The sequence below is a fragment of the Danio aesculapii genome, chromosome 18 (assembly GCF_903798145.1).
Source record: "Danio aesculapii chromosome 18, fDanAes4.1, whole genome shotgun sequence".
Classification (NCBI taxonomy): Eukaryota; Metazoa; Chordata; class Actinopteri; order Cypriniformes; family Danionidae; genus Danio; species Danio aesculapii.
The window spans coordinates 3148123-3170366 of record NC_079452.1 but is presented as its reverse complement, the minus strand read 5'-3'; the positions used below and the strand labels follow the sequence as shown (position 1 = coordinate 3170366).

At 36.9% G+C, this 22244-nt stretch overlaps 1 protein-coding gene across 2 annotated transcripts in view; it reads right to left on the bottom strand.

Moving 5' to 3' along the window:
* Positions 1 to 22244, bottom strand: part of kcnab1a (potassium voltage-gated channel subfamily A regulatory beta subunit 1a) — a 227981-nt gene that overhangs the window by 173516 nt on the left and 32221 nt on the right. The window contains exon 1 of one of the 2 annotated variants that reach the window (XM_056478099.1): positions 4490 to 5313. The exons of the other annotated variant lie outside the window; for it this stretch is intronic. Within the exon in view, the coding sequence (XP_056334074.1) occupies positions 4490 to 4701 (212 nt within the window). The 5' untranslated portion in view covers positions 4702 to 5313. Of the gene's footprint in view, positions 1 to 4489; positions 5314 to 22244 lie in introns of those variants that run through there. 2 annotated transcript variants of the gene reach the window in all.

Here is a 22244-nt window from a genome sequence, read left to right as displayed (position 1 = left end):
GTCTGGAGAGGAGGAGGGCTGTTCTTTCCCTGGTGGAGGGCCGGGAATTCCACCTCCAAGATGCCTTCCAGCTAGCAGCTTCAATGCACTTTGCCACAGGCTCCGAGGGTGTCAGTGGACGGGCTCCTTTCTCTCGCATTTCTAGCCACTTTGCGTGATCCTGGGTGGAAGGTAAGAGTCAATCTCTTTTTTGGAGCTCTTTTTCAAGATGCGTCCCTTGTAAAAATGCAATATGCATTTTTCCCAAGTGAGTCTGCTCACACAGAATCTGTGCAAGGTCAGGGAGCACAAGGAACGAGTCTTGCTTGTTGCGCCTTCATGGCCCAACCGAACCCAAGTTTTCAAACTCACACTCTGCCCCCTCCTTGACGAATTCCCAGAGGAAGCACTTCCTTTCTCAGGGACAGGGCACCCTCTAGTACCCGCACAGGTTTCTGGAACCTTCATGGGAGGTTTCTAGACAGAGTGTGGAAGACTTCAGTGACCTACCAGTTCTGTGATTAACACCATCACTCAGGCTAGAGCACCTTGTATGAGGCATGCCTACATCCTGAAGTGGAGTCGATTTGCTGAGTAATGCGCTTCTCACTCTGCGGACATCCAGATCAGTGTTGTGTTATCCTTTCTTTAGGATTTTCTGGAGCGTAGGCTGTCACCCTCCACACTGAAGGTTTGGTGTGCTGCCGTCTCCACTCTCTATGGTGTGGCACATGGCAGCATGCTGGGAAAACATAACCTCATCAACCAACTCCTCAAAGGCGTGTGACGTGAGATGGTTAAATCCATCCCACCCACTTCTCATTCTCTCTCAGGATGTCTCTAAAGCCCCAGCAGTCTACAGCTAGGTCCGTTTTATTCACTCGATTCAATATCTCTCAGATCGCTGTCCATTAAGACAGCTCTGACGGTTGTGTTGGTATCGATCCGAAGGGTCAGGCATTTCAGTCAGCGAATCATGCCAGGAATGCGGATGGGCCTACTCTCACACTTTCCTGAGACCCTGGCCCAGCCATGTGCCTAAACTTAGAACCACACCCTTTTAGAACAGGCAGGAAACCTGCAAGCACTGCCTGCAGAGGAGGAAACCCCAGCACTTTCATTGCTGTGTTCGCACACTGTGCTTTAATGTGACCTCACTTAGGACAGCAGCTCTTTTTCTGCTATGATCTGGAGAAGGGAAGTGTCGTATTAAAGCAGAGGTTGGCCCACTGGATAGTTGATACCATCACCCTTGCTTATCAGTGCCAGGGTGAGCCATTTCATACAGTCCCCAAAGTGTCTGTAGACACATCATAGTTCCCTCTGAAGGGGAACATCCTGGTTACGAATGTAACACATGTTCCATGAAGAAGGGAATGGAAACGTGTGTCTCCCTTGCCACAGCAGCTGGGTTTCCAGCTGAGAGCTGAATGTTTGGCTTTTTCAGCAGGCAAAAGTCTTCACGCTTTTACTTGGGCTGGTTTTGGTCTTGGTACTCTACAGGTGTTTAATCACCAGCACCTGTGGATCTGTGCTCTGCCAACTCATAGGTATTCATTGGGCCGTTTCCTTACTGATTGGTTGTCTAGCGAACTCCCCAAAGTGTCTGTAGACGCATGTCTATGTTCCCTTCTTTTGGGAACTTGGATTACATTTGTGACCAGGACATTCTGTTTTCAGTTTAACCTAGTTTTTTTCTTTGTTCTGTTTGTCTTTTATTTATTACATCTTCAGTTTCACCTACATGTAGTTTTGGTTATTATCAGTGTATTTAAGTTCTTCTGTACCATTTACTCCTTTTCTGTTACTGCAAAAAGTCTAATAATACTCTAAACACTGCTAGCTGACATGTAGTTGCAATGTAACTTAGTCAGCATAATGCATTAAAGGGACCATCAAAATAAAGCAATAAGAAAAAAAGGAAAACTTGAACTGACAATTTTTCAGCTGAACAGACAACTGATACAAAAAAGTTTAAGTTAAACAGAGAAAAATGACAAAATGAAAACCTTAAATAAAAGCCAAACTTAAAATGCTAAAAACAACAACAACAACAACAAACAAATAGTAATAACATAAATAATTACTATACTACAATACTAACGTAACAGTGTTGAGTAGTTGAGTACTCCTATAACTGAAAGTGACAGCAAATTAAAAAGAAGTTAAAAAGAACAATAAAAAGCCATATTTTAAATAATTTCACACTTAATGAAATCAGTCAAAATACTACACCAACTTGATTTACATTGCCATTTTACGAGTTACCTTCTAGTTTTATTAATCAACAAGCAGTTTGCGTTACACCGTGACTTCAGTTCGGAGGAGATCCAACGCTCTGTCAGGACAGGATTAGAGGGCGACACACAGGACGTGTTCTTCCTTTCAAACAGCTACATGGCGTGTAACCAAATGGAAGAGTACACAGAGGTACAGAGAGCAGTTCTTTCCCTCTAAAATAACAATTTTAAACCTGGCACACAAGGTTAAAAACTTGGGTTGACATCCTTAAAAACACCAAGATGCATTCACTGAATAAAAATGGCACAGATGGATTCTCAATCCCCAAAATAAATTATATTTATCTGTTAAGTAGTACTCAAGTCGCCAGAATGACTGAAATATCCATCTCTAGAAATGACAGGGCTAGTCTGAAGTCAGAAATCACAGGGGAGCTACTGCAGAGGATCAAAACAAAGAGCAAAATGAGAAGCTATTACAGCCTGCATGGTCAGATACACATCACTAAACTCACCACACACATACACTTGTTCATACTCATTAGTCATTACTGACAATTGTACTCACAAAACAACAGCATCCAGAGTACATTGTGATCAAGTAATATTATGTGTATAGGGACATTCTGTTATAAACTCATATTGGGGTTTTTCTTCTTTGTGAAAGGCAATATAGATTTTACCCTGGGTAAAAAGTCATCAAAATGTAATAACTTGCTAGAAATCCAATTAGTTTTCCCCTCATAAATCCTGTTCTGTTCATCCTCTTGTCAGTTCTCACATTACAAATCAATTCCCAATAGATAAAAGCATGGCATATACACAACATTCAAATTCTTTCTACATATTGTTTCACTTGAAAAGCTGCTTTCATTTGCATTTACATCCTTAAGAATGAATATGCCTAGTGAAGTCTGATCTGTGAATTCACATTAACTGTAAGAAATAAAGACAGATAGATAAAAAAAATAATAAGAATTGCACCTTTAGAGTCTCAATACTGCAATAAAGGGACAGCTTTGTACCGTATTTACTTCTAAAATCTGTATATTGATAAAGTAGCAATATGCAATAGTAATTACGTAATAAAACATTTAAGCCCAAAGTATACTTCTGTTTAGTACTAAAGTACACTACTTCTGTACAGAAGGGTCCATGTACCATGCACTTCACACAAATGTAATTATCAGACCAATATGCACAAACAATATATTTTATTTTTGTTACAAAAAAAGTATGTGTCCTTAACAATTGATAGCATTATATGGAAAATACAGTACTTAGAAAAGCTGTTTTTTATACTGTATGCACGAAAAGGTAAGCATAAAAAAGACGCATACTTTGATGCAGTTTCAGTGCTTTTCTCTGAGATCAGACAAATAGATCTAAACAGCAAAACTAATATTGCAGTGTTTTCTATGTTGCAGCAAATTCGGTGTACATATATGTAAAGCTACTAGACGGGGGGCATTTTATTCATATTTGATTTTCTTCTTATTATTAATACTATTAGAAATATAAACCCTTGAACCCTAGAAACAATCATCTTTGTGTTATCTGAAGTGTGACCGCCTATTTAAAGTTCTGTGTGTGATGTGCTGATTCAGGGAAAGACATCGATGTTGTTCGCTGAACATTTACATTCTGAAACGTTTATGCAGCAATTACACTCAGAAACCACAGGCACCTGCACATACTCTCACAAGGGCACAGCACATCCCACCAGTAACGAGAATGTGTGGAGAAGAGTAGGTGGAAAATACCCTGAAAATCTTGCATCAAATCAAGCAACAGCACAAACTGAAAGTAGACCAAGAAAAAGAAAACAGGGGAGAGAGAGAGAAAAACAACGCTCAAATGAATCAATATTCTGGATATTCTCTGCACATAATGAAGTGTCATTCTGAGAACTGTGCTTCCTAGAGTGTAAATATGTAACAGCAAACAATTGTGGTTTGTATGCTCTGAGGAACTCAGGTGGTTAACATGGAAGATGGAACAGAGCAAGGTGATCAGGAGGGGGTCAAACTCACTATTATCTAAGAGCAGGAACATTTTGTATGTACTGGAAAGTGAAAGATATATCTTCTGAATCAATATAATTCAACCAAAACATCATAGTAAACCTTTACACATCAACTACTGATCTTCCAAAAGAGTTTGAGAAGATCCAAACCATTCCAGCAAGAGAAAGAGCCACAGGTGTGGGAAATCTGCAACAGGAAGAATTGAAAAAGAAGGAAAGTGGTTAAGAAAGTAGAGGGACGTACCGGTACTTCATGCCAGTGAGCTTGCCGGTGGACTCTTTAAGGGAGATGTGATGGCGTGGGGTGAAAGAGCCAAAGCTCCGAGCGATAATGGCAACTGTGCGGAACTTTGCCCGTGCTGCATTTACCACATTGGGACTGGTGGCATTCGTTTTTCCATGATCCCCATTCCGACCCTTCAGATTGTGGTCCGTGCAAGCAATTGAAACCTGCATTCTGAATTAGGAGGATGAAGGAGATGCAGTGTACAACACAAAGAGGACACACTGAGGGATCATGTGGGGGTCACAGTCCCAACTTTCTGCCTTGATCCTGTCCTGTGGATACCTTCGAAGCAGCGGTGGAGGAAGACCATCAATTATTAAGCGCAAAAGAAAAAGGAGACGTCTACACAGTCCGAAAGTTGTGTGGATCCTTGTCCAAGACGTTCCCTTTGGGAAAAGATAACTATCAAAACTGCGACGGGGTCAATGAGCCACAAAATGATAGCTGCAGAACTATCCAGAGGAGGAGAGGAGATTCCCGCAGCACTGAGAGGATCCTCGCATGGTCAGCCACAAAAAGCCCGCCTGCTGAAGGGGGGAAGGAGAGGAGGAGGAGGAGGGAGGGATGAACGTCAAGACTGGACAGCATAAATCCTCCTCTGCTGACACTTCTCTCTTCTGAGGTCTTCCACTGTCTTAAGCACACACACACATGCATTCACTCACTTCCTCCAGCTGATGATCATTTGTTACTAATGAGCTTCTGCCCTGCTTTTTTCTTTCTCTGTTGACTCTCTGCTCTCTTTAGATCTGTTTTTTGGTGAGCTCAGCAGTGATGCTTCATCTGCGCTACAGCTCAGGGGGAATGAGCAGCAGGCAACCGTCCACGTCTGTTTAAAGCGCTCTCTCTCTCTCTCTCTCTCTCTCGCACGCTCTCCCTTTATCTGCCTTGCTCTCTTTCTTTTCCAGCTTATCACGCTCTCTCTTTGGTACTGTTGAGCGTACTATGGCATGGACCAAGCATAATGTTTCGTGCACCTGTGCACACAAGCGCTCAACACTCTTTTTGTGATAAGCCTGCAAACAACAAATGCTCATTTGAAAGCTGTTAAAAGATCTGTTAGAGCTTATCGCATCAGTGATCAGTGAGGTGATCAAAATTGCATCCAAGCCTTTTAAAGGTGAAGTGTGTAATTTTAGGTTTCAATAGTTACATATCAATCACTCACTCACTCACTCACTGACTCACTCACTCATTTTCCATGTTTTGTCAGGGGTCACCACATTAGAACAAACTGCCAATTTCTCTTGCATATGTTTTACACAGCATTGTTTGTCCTCTTCTTGCACAGACCAGCACTGAGAGTCCAACCATCAGTGCTGGAAAAACACCCACATTCTATAATTTCTTATACCAAAGCAATATATGCAAAATAAAAAAAAACAAGTGGTATCACCGGGAACACTGTACCATCATGTTTTGTTTGTTTGTTTTTTATGTTTGTAATTTTAATATTATATTATATTATATAATATTATCAGATATTATATTATCAAACATACTGTGAAAATGTCTTTGCTCTGTTAAACATAATTTGGGAAATATTTTAAAAAGAAAAAAAAAATTCAAAGGGGCCTAATAATTCTGACACTTCAACAGCTTCCTCTCGCATCTACAGTTACTTCCATCCTTCTTGGTGGTGTGCTGACATTACCCTGGATACTGTGGCTCTTGATACATCACAAAGACTTGCTGTCTTGGTCACAGATAATTTGTCCTTGTTTGAACTCTGAAATATCACACATTATGTTGTGTGCACAGCAATATATTTAGCAAAACTGTGCTATTACTCTGATAATTTAACTTTCAAATTCTGCTCTTACTGGTGAAATGTGCAATCAAAAAAAGATTGGCTACCAGGCTGGTCAAATTTAGTCATGAAACCTGCAACACTAAATTGGCCAGTGCTTCTGTAAAAGGGGGTCTTGTACCCATGTGTCTGGTGTGGAGACTTGTGAGTGAACCACTGAGCCACAGGGGCAGTTGTGTTAGACCCAAGCGAAACACTCAAACTAGGGATTTATTTAAAAAAAAAGGTCAACATAGATTCTTCTCAAAATGAGGTAGCAAAACAGACAACTAGGCATGGCTGACTTGAAAAGTTGAAACATTGAAACTTGAATATTTCAACACAGTGTCATGATCCCGAAGCACAAATGATTTGAAACACTGCACCAAAGCATGATCCGAAACACCCAGGACACGTGACTACGGTGATTCGAAACACCCAGGTCACGTGATTAAGGTGATTCGAAACACCCAGGACACGTGACTAAGGTGATTCGAAACACTCAGGTCACGTGACTAAGGTAATTCGAAACACGCAGGACACGTGACTTAGGTTATTCGAAACACCCAGGACACATGACTAAGGTGATTCAAAACACCCAGGTCACGTGACTAAGGTGATTCGAAACACCCAGGACACATGATTAACGTGATTTGAAACACCAAGGACACATAACTAAGGTGATTCGAAACACCCAGGACACGTGACTCAAGCTACGGTCACACCGGGCTTTGTGTGTGCGAAATTCTGTCGTGCGGTGCTGCGAAAAGGGGCGGGATTAAACAAGATGATTAGACATTAAAAAAAGCGAGCGATTGCTTCTTGCTTTAAATTTCTGTCCAGAGAGGTCCTGTTTTGATCCTCGATTGGTCTCACGCAGTCAAGTGATGCGATTTTGCAGGTAAGAGTTCACCAAGCTTGAACTTTGCACCGCAGCAACTTGCGAAACTTGACGCATGACCCTGCGTTTCCGTTCTGACGCATTCGCGTGCGTATGAATGGAAGTCTATGGGAGGAAAAGCCCAGTGTGACCGGAGCTTAAGGTGATTCGAAACACCCAGGTCACGTGAATAAGGTAATTCGAAACACCCAGGTCATGTGACTATAGGGTTTCGAAGCACCAGGTCACGTGACTAAAGTGTTTCAAACCAATAAAGCAGCAAGCAACAGGGAAAACAAGAGAGTTTTACTAGACGTAGCTCATGAGATCAATACAACGCAAGGCAAGCTCACAGGGGACCGACTCAAAAACCAAGTGTGGAACAGAAAAAACTGACAACTTAAATACACAGTCTTGAGCAAGTCACAGGTGATCGAAGTTAAGTAAACAAGAGCACACAAGTAAGAACTAAGGCAGAGGGGGAACATGGGCACCTCTAGGGGAATGGAGACAAACTGCAGGATGGTGACAGCTTCAGTTTTAATATCCAACGCCTGTATGTATTTTTATTTATTTATTTATTTATTTATTTAGTCAGAGTCTGAAATGAGTTTGATTAAAATGATTGTATATTAGCTACTCTAGGTAACTGCTTTCAGATGACACTATTCTGACCCCCTTTGATTCCATTATAAATCAATTGAGTTCTGCTTGACTGCTACAGTGCTAATTGAAGCTTCTCATATGACTCCTACAGTATTCTCAGCCTTACCTAAAGTTCTCTGAGAAAAAAATAAGTCCCTGTCAAGGTGAATACTACTGTTACTAAATTTTAGGGAATGAGATTTATGGTAAAAATAAAAAAATGAAAAATCCCTCTTTTTCTACTCAAAGTATTACCTGTCAACATGCTCTAAAACAAAATCTTCAGGCTTCTCTCACCTCTTATCACCAGAAGCATTGTATTTTTGATCGATATGAGCAGCATGGATTTCACATGCTCATTCTTAGATCTTTACACTTTAACTGTGCGACTTGAATCAATACTGATTAGTTGAGCAGTAAAAAATTTATGACTGATACCATTTGCCAAAGTTGCTCATTAAAACAGGAAGCTCTATGAGATTACAGTGTGTCTTGAAACACAATATTTTGTGGTGTCTATGGAAACCACATCCAGCGGAATATGTTTCCATGAAATTGTTTCCACAAAAGGCTAATTTTTTTCTTCTCAGTAGAAGCTATTGCATCTGTTTTATTTCTCTGTAATAGTCAACTAAGCTTCAAATTGGTTCTTGGTTTCTCACCCTCTTGCTCTTCTTCAGGACTAAGTGTGATAACTGACAAAAACTTAACATGAACAAGCAGCAACACAGCACATTTAATTTCTGAAATCCAATTTTTGCTGCCCCCACGAATCACAGAACAATTACTGCACAGGCCAACGACCTCAATGTTGTCCCAGTTCTTTTTTTGTGTGTCTGTGTGTGTTTTTTTTTCATCCTCCAAATGGTTTTTTGGGACATACTGCACTCAGAAAAACGTTTTGGCACTCACATATGAGCACTGGATAGCAGCATTAAGCCACTTATACTCCTCAAGCGAAATCAAAGCAGAAACTAGTCTGAAGACGTTTCAAAGAAAATCAGCCAGCCTAAACTAAAGGTTGTTTGCAGTTTGTATTTGAACGACTACTTACACAACCTGACAAATAACAACTTGACTTCTAGTTGATCATTTGTTATCAGAAGTGGCTTATATGAAACGTAAAAGCCTCTAGATTATGCTTATTTTACCAAAATAAAAATGATCATGTTTTGATTTTAAATTATTTAATTAGAACAGTAAGGTCTGACTTTGCGTAGACAAAAGTCTTGTCACTTAACAGAACTAATGTACAGAATAGAATATAAAGTCATGGTGCAGTGGAAAAAGAATTAATATTGTATACTTTATGACTCCCATGAGCTTGAAGGACTGCATCCATACATCTCTGCAATGACTCAAATAACTTTTTAATGAAGTCATCTGGAATGGCAAAGAAAGTGTTCTTGCAGGACTCCCAGAATTCATCAAGATTCTTTGGAATCATCTTTAATGCTTCCTCCTTCATCTTACCCCACACATGCTCAATAATGTTCATGTCTGGTGACTGGGCTGAACAATCCTGGAGCATCTTGACCTTCTTTGCTTTCAGGAACTTTGATGTGGAGGCTAAGGTATGAGGAGCACATTCCTGCTGAAGGATTAGCCCTCTCCTGTGGTTTGTAATGTAATGGGCAGCACAAACATCTTGATACCTCAGGCTGTTGCTGTTGCCATCTACTCTGTACATTTCTCAAACGCCCCTATACTGAATGTAATCCCAAACCATGATTTTTCTTTCACCAAACTTGACTGATTTCTTTAAGAATCTTGGGCCCATTCGGGTTCCAATAGGTCTTCTGCAGTATTTGTGATGTTTGGGATACAGTTCAATAGATGATTCATTGGAAAATTTTACCCTCTGCCACTTTTCCATGCAAATGATCGACTAAAAGTCAAGTTAGTATTTGTTGCTCTTACAACTGTGATCGATGACAAGATTTTTGTCAGGTAGTGTATATGAACACCCACTTAATAAGTCTTGATAAGTCCCAGTCATTATATTTTACTAAAATTGTGCTATTTACAACCCCATTTTGTTAAAAAGTTCAATTCAATTCAATTCACCTTTATTTGTATAGCGCTTATACAATGTAGATTGTGTCAAAGCAGCTTCACATAAAAGGTCAAGTAAAGTAAATAGGAACAGTGTAGTTCAGTTTGTAAAAAGTGTTAAAGGCAGGAGATTTACACCTACAGTATAATCACCCTCATGTCAATGTAACTTTATAACACTTTTATTTTCACTCTTCATTTTCTCTCTTTATTTTCACGCCTCCTATATTTTGTCATTCTATGTTGCTAGACAACACTTTTCACCCGTTGACATAGTAGTCATCAGTTTTAACCATAATGGATAAAAGAATGCATGTTATGGATGTCAAACAGGTATTAGAGGCACTAAACACCATAATCATGGTGAACTTGATCGTGGGGCTATATATGTGTGCATGCATCATAGCTGATGACTAAAAATAACAATTTCATGACATTAGATATAAATTTGCAATATCTGTGGCATACGATACAGTGACATGATATGTTTTTAAGCCATATCCAACTTGTGGCCATGTGCATGGGTAACTTTGACCTGATTGTAAGTATACAATGACCCCTGGCTGTTGTGTTAACTTTGCTCAAATAAATGTACTGTATAAAGTGCTAAATAATGTGGCTTGTCATGAGGGATGAACTACAGAGATTTTTTAACTGATTTTCTTGCTGTAAAAACATTTAATTTAATATTCATCTAAATGCCACTCTTGGCATTGTTACGAATGGTGTCGATATCTTCTAACAGCACTGCTGGAAGGAGTATTTTAAGTGAAAGTACCATTATTACTTGCCAAAACATTGAGTGCAAGAAGAGTAAAAGTATGAGTTCAAAATACTCCTCAAAGTAATGAAGCAAACCTCGGCCCTATTTCGTTTTAAGAGTGTTTCTCAGTATAAGTTAAATTATTTGACATTCATTATCATATGCATCTATAATAAGCCAGCAGAAAGCAGGGTGATGCATGTACATCTTTAGTGAAATCTGTCTAACCTAAGTGTCAAAAATCTAGCTGTGATTTGTTAACACTTCTGTTGTTGCAAGCAGTTGGCATCATGGTTAAAGCATCTGTGTCTTGAAGTCTGTCTGATGTGATTTTTTAGTTCATAATTTGATTTGACTGGAAACACAGGACTGATTATTCTGACATATTGTAGTGAGTTCAGTTTGAAGTAAAATAGCGCAGTAATGGTACAGATACAGCACCAAAAATGTACTCAAGTAAAAGAAAATAAGCATATTTTAAAACTACTTAGTAAAGTATAATTCCTGAGTATTCCTGAGAGATTCGGAGTGTGTTCTACATGTGATACAAGGACAAAATTGCACATAAGGTACATTATCCACACATGGTGTTTACCACTGTAAAAGGCACCATGAAAAGGCACAGCAGACCATTCCAGACTATAAATCATTCTTCAGTATTGGGGTGTGTATGTGTGTGTGTGTGTGTGTGTGTGTGTGTGTGTGTGTGTGTGTGCGTGTGTGTGTGTGTGTGTGTGTTTGTGTGTGTGTGTGTGTGTGTGTGTGTGTGTGTGTGTGTGTGTGTGTGTGTGTGTGTGTGTGTGTGTGTGTAATTTATGACTCCTTTTGAATTGGAGCTGTGATTCTCTATCAACCATTGAGAGACATTCTAGAATAGTACAATAGCGTTTGTTCTGCATCAGTAGCTGTAATGCGGTGATAATCACCATGGAAGGCAATAGACGCAGCCTTGAGTTACTGCACGAGAGACATGGCAGCACTGTGTGACGAGATCCCTCTATCCTGTCTCTGACCCCACAGGACTGACTGTTTGACTTCTGGTGTAATGTAACAAAGGAGAATATATTCTGATTGGTTGAAAATGCATGTTCAGTAAACTGACTCATGGGAAATCTGTACAAGAAATTTAAATGGGGACGTTTAATGGAATTTTCCCACGGGAAATATCCATTTATTTGCCATGGTGATTTTTTTTTTCTTTTCATTTTTTATGGGGGTTAACAGTTTAATGACCGGCAAACATGCAATGATTCCAAGAATTTGAAACCATAATAAAAATATATATCTTCAAAAACTATAAAACAAAGTGGAATTTATTTTATAAGAAAGAGTTTAATAAATTTCATAAAATGTTTGAAATTGTAAAGTTTTAAATGATAAAGCAGTAGATTGACTGTTTGACATTTGAAGTGGTTCAAAAACCTTTGATCAAAGTTGTCCTAAAACTATTGAACAACACCCAATCTTGTCTAAGGGCAATATATAGTAAGTAAGATAAGTAACTAAATTGTCCTGTTCAAATGTTGACTACTGTATTTTGTCATAATTTTGAACAGGATCAAAAAAGTTTACAAATATTATCCTATGTCATAATCACCAGCGATCTAATCCTTGTAGATCACTGGTAAACACACAGATTGATAAAGGGCTACAAATCCACTGGTATATTGACTACAAGTTCCAGTCATGCACTTCACTCACACACCTGGCCTAGATCCCCCATGATTGCAAACAGACACAGCTGAAGCTGTTCAGGACTAATTACACAGACTATTTATACACCTCTCAAACACACACATATTGCTGAGTCTTCTTAAACTGTCACTGTGAACATAATGATGCGTTTCCCTTCCCTTGCTTTGCCATATTTTTGACCCTTACTTTGTTGCTTTGTTTGTTTATGTTGTATGCTGTCTCTGGATTCCTTATATGTTTGCCCCTGTGTTGACTGTTGCTTGTCTGACCATTCTCTGCATAACAAACCCTCCATTTGAATCCACACTTCCTTGTCAGCGTCTCACTTCACGTTACATCCTAAGACAAGATTGGGTGTTGTTTAATAGTTTTAGGAAAACTTTGATTAAAGTTTTTTGAACCACTTCAAATGTTGACGACTGTATTTTAACATAGTTTTGAACAATTTTGTCTTATGATAATATTTATACACTTTTGTGATCCTGTTCAAATGTTGACTACTATATATAAAACCTTTTAAAAGTTTGGGGTCGAGCTAATTGTTTGCTCACATTCAAAAATAGTGCATTTCAGTATGGTTTCCTCAAATAGGTCATTTCTTTCAGTAGAACAAACAGAATTCCTCATTCAAATTTCTATTTAAATGGGTCAATACTCTGTCAAATCATTTTATAACAGCGTCATTCATATGTAATGACATTTTATGACGAATTAACTTTTTAGTTGAGGTCAAGGAAATTATTAACGATGGTGTTATGAACAGCATCATGGTAATTATGACAGGTTATCAGATTGCAATCGCTAAGTGAAGAGGGGGGGTGAACAGTTGCGAAGTAAGGGAGGATGTTTGCCGATCGCAAAGTGAAGGGGGGGGGGGGGGGGGGGGGTAGGGGGCAATTGAGTAAGAGGGGCACCACAGCCCATGAGGGCAAAGGGGCAGTGGCACAGTGCACCCCCCCCCCCCTTTGCACGGCTCTGCCCCCACCCTGCCCCTACCCTGCCCCTTCCCTAAACCCAACCTATAGTGTTTTAAAATACACAGAGTGACCCACCCACCCCGTTCCCTAAACCCAACTGCAGTGTTTTAAAAAGCAATCTAGAAAAAGAAAAGCCCTCGCCTGATTTTTACCACAGTTTCAGATTTTACCACATTCTTACCCTGTTATTTACATGTTAATTTTATTTTTTAGCTTTTGTTTTTGTTTTACCCGCTTTCTGAAACCATTCTTAAGCAGATTTGAACCCCGTTGTTGCAGTCAACTCCACTCTACATCTCAAGTCTGCCGACGTTCATGTCGAGCTAACTGGACAAACTGCTAACAGTGGAAAAGCTGTCCATATGGAGGCAAGTGCTCAGCTGGTAAGAGTGAAAAGGATCAGCATCATACCGCCCCGTAGCAGTCGTTTTAAAGATGAAATGCAGCCATACATCCTTCTTTTTTACATAATTCACAAAGCTATATAGGTCTACGTTTTCAGAATTAGCCTGTATTGCAAATCTCATATTCAAGACGTGTCATATCATGATTATAAAGGTTTCATAACAGTGCTATGACTACTCTCTTCAATTAAAATGTTACCAAAAACATCTTGTGCACCAAGTCAGAATAATAGAATAATATTTAAGTCTAAAGTAATTGCTGCTTACACAAAAATCATTATTAAAGTGTACTAGCACACCTTCTGGAATATGGTAATCACACTGGGAAAGTTCAATTGGAATAAGCTAATAGAGCAACATAAACATTTCTCCTGTTATACTTATTTATATATATATATATATATATATATATATATATATATATATATATATATATATATATGGTAATAGCAATGTAAAATGATGGCAAATTTGTTTTTACATACACTCTTTGTTGTGTTAACATTGATCTCATGTTTGAGAAATCAATACTTATTAAGTAATATTTTTTTTCTCAAGGTTGTTACAAGCCATACAGTCAGACCAAGACCATACAAAGAAACATTTAATAAATCCAAACTTGACACGAGTCAGAATTAACAACAGATAACCTTCCTTCTTTGATGTGAATTCATGAAAAGTAAATGTATGCACTTATAAATCAGCAGGAAAAAAAACTATAGCAAATCACTGTTGCAGTTGTTTTGTAACACTTCTGTTTGACCGATATGACACAATGACATATTGACTATATGTATGTCAATATACGCATGACAATTTGACAGGCACAAAATAAACCTTAGAGGGACACATTACATAACCCTGGATGCTGTCTGTCCCTGATGTCTGAAAGCCTGTTTATTTCCAGACACCCATACCTCACTGCTTGACTAAACTAATGAGATTACTGAGTATATTTTGAAGCTTGAATAATTAAAAAAAACTCCTGCTGTAATCCAAAAAGCTGAGGCACTATTGACTTTTCTGCATTTGCAAATCTACAGGGATCAGTGGGTATACTTTGTATCCAATTACTGCCTGCTTAAACAGCAGATTATTGTGCATGTCAGAAAATATTGATCATGATGATCATACAACATGCAGAGCAAGTGCTTTTTATTACTTTTTTTTAAAATGATTGGTCTTGAAAAAAGATCAAACGAGATTCCAATTTTAATACAAATGAGGCTAAAACAGTTTAAACTAATTAGCCTTTTGCTGGCTATATTTCCACAACACTAATCTCTTCTCAGTCTTGTAAACAAATCATCGGGTGTTTATGATTTAATAAAACATTTATGGGAAAAGAGCATAAATAAACTCTATACTGCCCACTAGAGGAATAAGTTTTACTTGCTACAATCAGATTTGACCATTAAAAAAACATTTCAATAATGCAAGCAAACCTAAATCTGAAGGCACAATGCTTTGGTTTTGTATTTCTGTTGTGTGTATGTGTGGGAAAAAATGCATTTAGAGCCTGATGTGATGTAAAATGAGGTGGAAAAGAGCGAAAAAGGCTGGCCAGAATCTCTCTCTGCAGCTTTCCGCAGTGTGGGAGGACAGAGAGACGCTCACTCAACAGCTCTCTATGAACACCTAACCCATTTATAAACACACAAACACTGCGCCTTAGGACATGCATGAACAATATACTCCATGTAAAATGATGCAAAGCAGCAAATGGAGACTGCATTTCTCTGTCTTGCAGCAAAAGCATATCGTATTCTTCACTTCAGCAAACTACAGATTAGCATTTCACTCAGACTAACAGAGTCAAGGATGTTTAAACCCCTGGCACCTCATTAAGCATTGAAAAAGAGCTAGTCTAACACAAATGTCTTGATGTCCTCATCTGGCACCCAACACTGTATCTATTATACTGTACCAATGGCATTCATTCATTCATTCATTTTCCTTTGGCTTAGTCTCTATTTCAGTGGTCACAACAGCGGAATGAACCACCAACTATTCCAACTATACCCAGTACTGGAAAACACCCATACACACTCATTCACACACACACACTCATACACTACGGCCAATTTTGCTTACCCAATTCATATATCCGCTTGTTAAGTCATGACGTATCGGTGACATGTGGAATACTGCTTCCGGGTCCAAGCCGATACTCAATTGAATTGAGAAAATATTCATTTATGGCCACTTTTCAGTCATGCCACACATTGAAGTGAATTTTATATAAAATCATAGTGTAGATCACAGTCTCTGGGCTTCCTGCATCACAAATACCAAAATTTTAACAATTTATAAAACATTAATCACTTTCTGGCCATCTGATATTAGGCATTGATATATATATATATTGCGATTGTGATTTTCGAAAGTATTTTCGCTTCGTTAACATTTTATTACCATTTGATGAGTCTCCCCAGTTTGATAGAGTGATTGGATCCAGAAGTCGCTTTGCGTGATGCCACACTTAACAAGCAGACACCGCATTTCTTTAGACTGTGGGATCAGGATGGGGCCAAGTAGGAGTGCTCACTCTGATCCCCTGAGCTCTGAGGGTTGTGTAAGTTCCAAATTGAACCAAAACAATCAATTACAATTGGCTTAAGATTGGTAAGGAAAATTCGGCACATGCATCAACCAGCAGAACTTGGGAATTAAAAAAAAAAAGTCTTTAGACTGTGGTTACTTGCAGCTTTGTTCAATTGTTTTGGAAAACAGTGTAAGACAGGTTGATATTTTATTCATGATATGACAGGTTAATATTTTATTCATAAATGCAGATATTTCAAAACACCTCCATTACACACTGTCTTTATAAAAGAACTTAAAATCTTTTCATATTCCCTGGCTGAAATTAAATCAAAAACTGCCTTAAAAAAAATTGTATTTTAAAAATTTATTTGTATCACATAACTTGCCATATCCGATATCTGTTTTATTTTGATTACTTTATTTATGTTTTTTTTTTTTTTTGCTCCTAATTTTAATTTAGTTTGGATGATTTTTGTAATTTACACTTTTTGTATTTTTGTATGTTATTTTGTGTTGAGCCTTCCATGTGTGATACATAATTTGTAAAGTTGAATGCCATTTTGTTGTGTTTAGATTTTGTATTTCCAAAAAAAAAAACAAATAAATAAATAAATAAATAAATAAATAAATAAATAAATAAATAAATAAATAAATAAATAAAAATGTCTTTGGACTGAGGGGGAATTCGGAGCACCCAGAGGAAACCCACGCCAACATGGGGAGAACATGCAAATGCCACACGGAAATGCCAGCTGGCCCAGCCGGGAATTGAACCAGCGACCTTCTTGTTGTGAGGCGACAGTGATAACCACTGCACCACCATGCTGCCTGTACAAAAAATTTTCAGAAAAAAATGTTACTAAATGTGATATATGTGTGTACTGTAAAAACCCGAAAAGTATAAAGTTTGTGGTGGAACCATGAGCGTATTTGCAGTTAAATACAGTATATTCAGAAGGTCATAGAAAATATTATTAGGGCAGAAAAAAATGCATATCTTATTCCTTATTTGTGTCTTAACCAATTCAGTATTATTTATTTCTCAAACACTTTTAATTAAAAGAGCAATCAGTTCTTTCAAAGCAATGAATAACTACCATTTTCCCCAGGGCTAGATGACAAATCCCATACATTGGAGAAATTCATTATGCAGTTTTACTTTAAATCATTTATTTCAAATCCCTATAGCAACCTTGCTGGGAATGGGGTAAATGACTGAGAGTCTGTTAGTGAAACTAGAAGGAAATGTGTGTAACCTAGAGATGGGACGATAACCGATTTCAAGGTATGGTAAAGATTGATAAAAGCCATAATTTTCTGGTATACCACTCCTACAATATACGTTAGTTTGGTTTTTTATGTTTTGTTTTAAGTGTTTTAGGACAACAGTATCTCCAGAAGAAAATATATCCAAATGCACCTTTTCAAGTTGAAAGAAATCTGTTTTTGAAAGTAATGAAGACAGCAGAAGTCAACGATTCATATGAATTATTTAACCTGACATGTTTACTGCTCCAAAAAATGTTTTAAAAGTTTCTCAAAATAAAATAGATTGTGTTCAGAGGGGTTTATGTTTTGTTTTTCACCCAGACATTTAAAAAGATCATATATTACAGCAGTAATCACAATACTGTAAAACCATGATATTTTTTCCCAAGGTTATCGTACTGTAAGAATCTTATACCGACCCATGCCTAGTGTAACCCCAAGTGTCTGAGAGTATAAAGGTGTGATTCTGTGTAGTAATAAAAACTAGTTTGTTTTGATTGCTGCATTCAAAGGAAGAATGTAGTGTTGGACAATGTATAAAGCATTAGTGCAGCCAAAAAGACCTCTAAAGGCAGACGACACAGCCTTGGGCATTTTTCCAATTACCTGTAACTTGACCTTGCATAACTTCATTTTCTCCCCCTGAGACCATTTCTCTCTTTATCTCAGGTCCTCACTCACTCTTCAATGGCATTGATTCTGTAAGCACAATCTCTCTGGCATTGGATGTCTCACAAAGAGTTTCACTTTTAGTCAGGTGTTATTAGCGTAACTGATGGTGTTTACATTCCAGAAATGAAAGTCCAGTGTAATTGACATCAACTACATTGCATATATTTGTTCACATTGTTGTTAAAAATGGTAATGTGATGATTTTGCACATATTTAAGCATGTTTAGTCACAATTCATCATGTTTTGACCAATTGCATAAAATTTTATAATTCAAGCACTAGAGAATTTGTGGATTGAACAAATTGAGCATGATTAATTATAATTATATTATGTTGGACAATTTGATCTTCCATTCATGTTCTTGAATTCTATTTCTATGAGATCACAATTTGTAGGTTGAGGGTGTCCAAATGGTGTCTTTATTGTACAAATGTCCTTACATATCACATTATATTAATTGATAACACATGGCTTCCACTACAATCTCAAAATTACTGATAATTAGGAATGATTATATTCTTGCGTTGATGCAAAACATTAAACGTTTTTTCTACTTTTGAGTGAATATTGTATGTATGGAGAGTAAAAGAAAGGTTGCCAGCATGACAACATTACTGTTAATCAATGTTTTAATCTCTTACATTCAAACTGAAATATTCAATGCACGTTTCTTCCAAAAGCATTTTGCTTGTCAGGCCATTTGGCAAGATGTATCAGGAATGCTGGAACTTAGCGTCACGGTTTCCTTGGGCAAGATTCAGTGTAGCACCACATAATTACAAACAGACTGATAGAATCGCCGGAGGCTACCATGAATAAATCTTACAACAGCAAAACCAACACAAATCAAATGCATGCAAAATTGGACCGTGACAGCTGATTGGCTATCTGGAATTGCCTACAGGTTGCAGACTGGTTTATATGCAGAGCAGTTTGAGGTGCACTCTGTTTGAAAACATTCTGTATAAATTAAAAGATATATTTGGTTTCAGTCAACTTCAATTCAAAAGATTAGATTTTTTTGTCCTTTTCTAGTAATGTTGTGCAAATCTTTCTTTTGAACATTCGATTAGGGAATCTTTGGGAAAAAGGTATAATGGTCTCCACAAAACAACAAAACAGCTCTGTTGTCAAAAATGAAAATAGTCTTCATTTTCCCCTCTAAATCAGGACATTATTTGTTGTTAACTTACAGTATAAACAACATACAGTAAACTACAATTATGGTTTCCAATCTGTCCAGGCCAGTTTTATTTGTTTGCCCTTATGTACAGTTGAAGTCAGAATTATTAGCTCCTCTTTGATTTATTTATTTCTTTATTTCTTTTTTAAGTATTTCCCAAGTAATGTTTAACAGAACAAGGACATTTTCACAGTATGTCTGATAATATTTTTTCTTATTTGTTTTATTACGGCTAGAATAAAAGCAGTTTTTAATTTTTTATAAACCATTTTAAGGTCAAAATTATTAGCCTCTTTAAGCAATTTTTTTTTCTACATATACAATAACTTGCCTAATTAACCTAACCTACCTAGTTAAACTTATTAACCTACTTAAGCCTTTAAATGTAACTTTTCTTGAAAAATATCTAGTCAAATATTATTTACTGTCATCATGGCAAAGATCAAATAATCAGTTATTAGAAATGAGTTATTAAAACTATTATGTTTAGAAATGTGTTGAAAAAATCTCTCTGTTAAACAGAAGTTGGGGGAAAAATAAACAGGGGGGCTAATAATTAAGGGGGCTAATAACTCTGACTTCAACTGTATGTGCTTTTGTTCAACCACGATTCAAAAGATAAATTTTTAGTAATCAAGCTTTTCAGTTTTGAGCTACTAAAGCTAAATTGTTGTATACTATATAGCCTATAAAAGGTCAATATTGCCTTGATGTCTCTCATCTCGCGCAGCGTGCGTGCATTGAATCGCAAGTGACAGAGACAGAGGAAATGAATTAAAATAATATAGGCTAGAATTAAAACTATATAACCCACTTTACAGCTTTCTTTTAAATTATAGTAGGCCTATATAAAAATAGCCTACATAGACATACTGTTTTGACAAGGTGTATTTTAATATAGCTAATTTTGATGAATTAGCTCTAACTTTTGACTATATTTTCCTTTTTTATGCTGTTATTTGCACATTATGTTTCACACACATATACAAAGTAACTGAAATTGAAATTAAAACACAAAAGATACTGAGCCATTAATAGTTTTAAAAAGTAAAAAAAAAAACAATTTTAATTTGAAGGAGAACATTGACGTTTTGAAAACTGAACTGAAACTTTATTATTAAAAATAAATTTGAGGGACGTAATTTATGTCCTGCCGCAAAATTATTTTTATTATAATTTTAGTCATCTGCTTGAGGTAGGTCAATTTATTTTTATTCTTTTGATGAAGTAGCATTCAACTTAAGAGCATTCAACTTAATGCGCAGGACCGTTTCTCTTTAAATAAATTATTATTTAGGCCTATTTAATTATTTATTTATTATTTATATACAATTATTGAGACATAAAATGAGAAAGTCACATATAATTAACAACGAAAATGTAAATGAAAATTGTAAATGAAAACGTAAATGAAAATGTTTATTTATTGACTGCCTTAGTCCTATCTCTTTAAAAAAACAAACACTGTACATCTCTCTATATTTAGGCTAAAACACTGCTTTATTTATTTATTTAGGCCTACTTATTTGTATGCATGTTTGTACTTTCATTTTAGTTGTCTTTTATTTCTTTACTTTTACTTTCCAAAATGAATCTTCATTTCACTTAACAAGTTTACAAAAATAATAAAGCTTGTTAAGTTTTTTATGATTAATAAAGAAATTATGATGCTTTGTTTCATTGTTTCATCTTCATTTACAAGTAGCAGAGTATTTACATCTACTGTATATTTCTGTCTGTTTGCATCCCGTCCCTTTGTACCAAAAAACACGTTCTTAATCCTTTAGTGCAGCGGCGGTACCTCTCGCGGTGGCTATGCTCCTTTTAAAGTGTCACCCACTGTATTTCAGTGACCACTGTGTGTTTTTCTTTCAATGGAAGGTTACCAACAATTTTGTCTACGATTGTATACAGTATATGGGTCATTCTACCAGAAACATACATTATCTGTCCTTGAAATAAAAACTGATGGTTGATTTCTGTGAGTTCTGTAAAGGAATATGTCGTTTATTTGGTTCTCAGATTGTTTTTCTTTATTAAAACCCCTTTACAAATGTACAAACCCTGTCATTGTCCTCTTCCTCAGCCCAATTGAACCTACAACTTTAATAGTTTTGTTATGCTAAAAACTGTTATTTAGAAAAAATACTTTGAAATAGCAAAGTTTAAGTTGTTATCATTCACATCAATATATTAAAAACATGAAATTATAAATAAATTCTACAAATAAACACTGTTTTACAATTGTCCCCATGTTTCTGTCAGTTCTGTCAGTTTGCATACAGTTTTTAAGGCTATGACTCAGAGGAAGTGACATCATTCGTGATATTAAGTGGCATCATTTGACGGAGAAGAAACTGACAGTGATCAAGGATGCGTTCTATCATTGTATGATTTTATGCTTGTTTTTTGTATGATTTGTTTTGAGGAGGACAAGCTTAAAGGTCAGGCCCAGTCACATTTTTTATAAGTGAAAATTTACATTTCTGGTGGAATGACCCATATACATTGCCAACCAACCAACCAACCAAAAAAAAAAAAAAAAAAAACACACCTTGGACTGTCTTTATCTTTGATAATGGCACATAATTGCCAAAAAATCGTTTCAGTATGCTTCTGTCACAACACTTTACTCCCATCCAGAGTTGCATGTTTTTTTTTTTTTTTTTGCTATTGTACTGATGATGGGATAGTCTGAGCGCTATATAAAGTTTTCCCCAGCACATCCAAAAGATTCTCATTAGGGCTAACCTGCAATACATGTGCAGTCTAATAAACACACAACATATTAACGAGTATTTGTTGTTTCTCTGTTTTCTATAAAATCAAACCA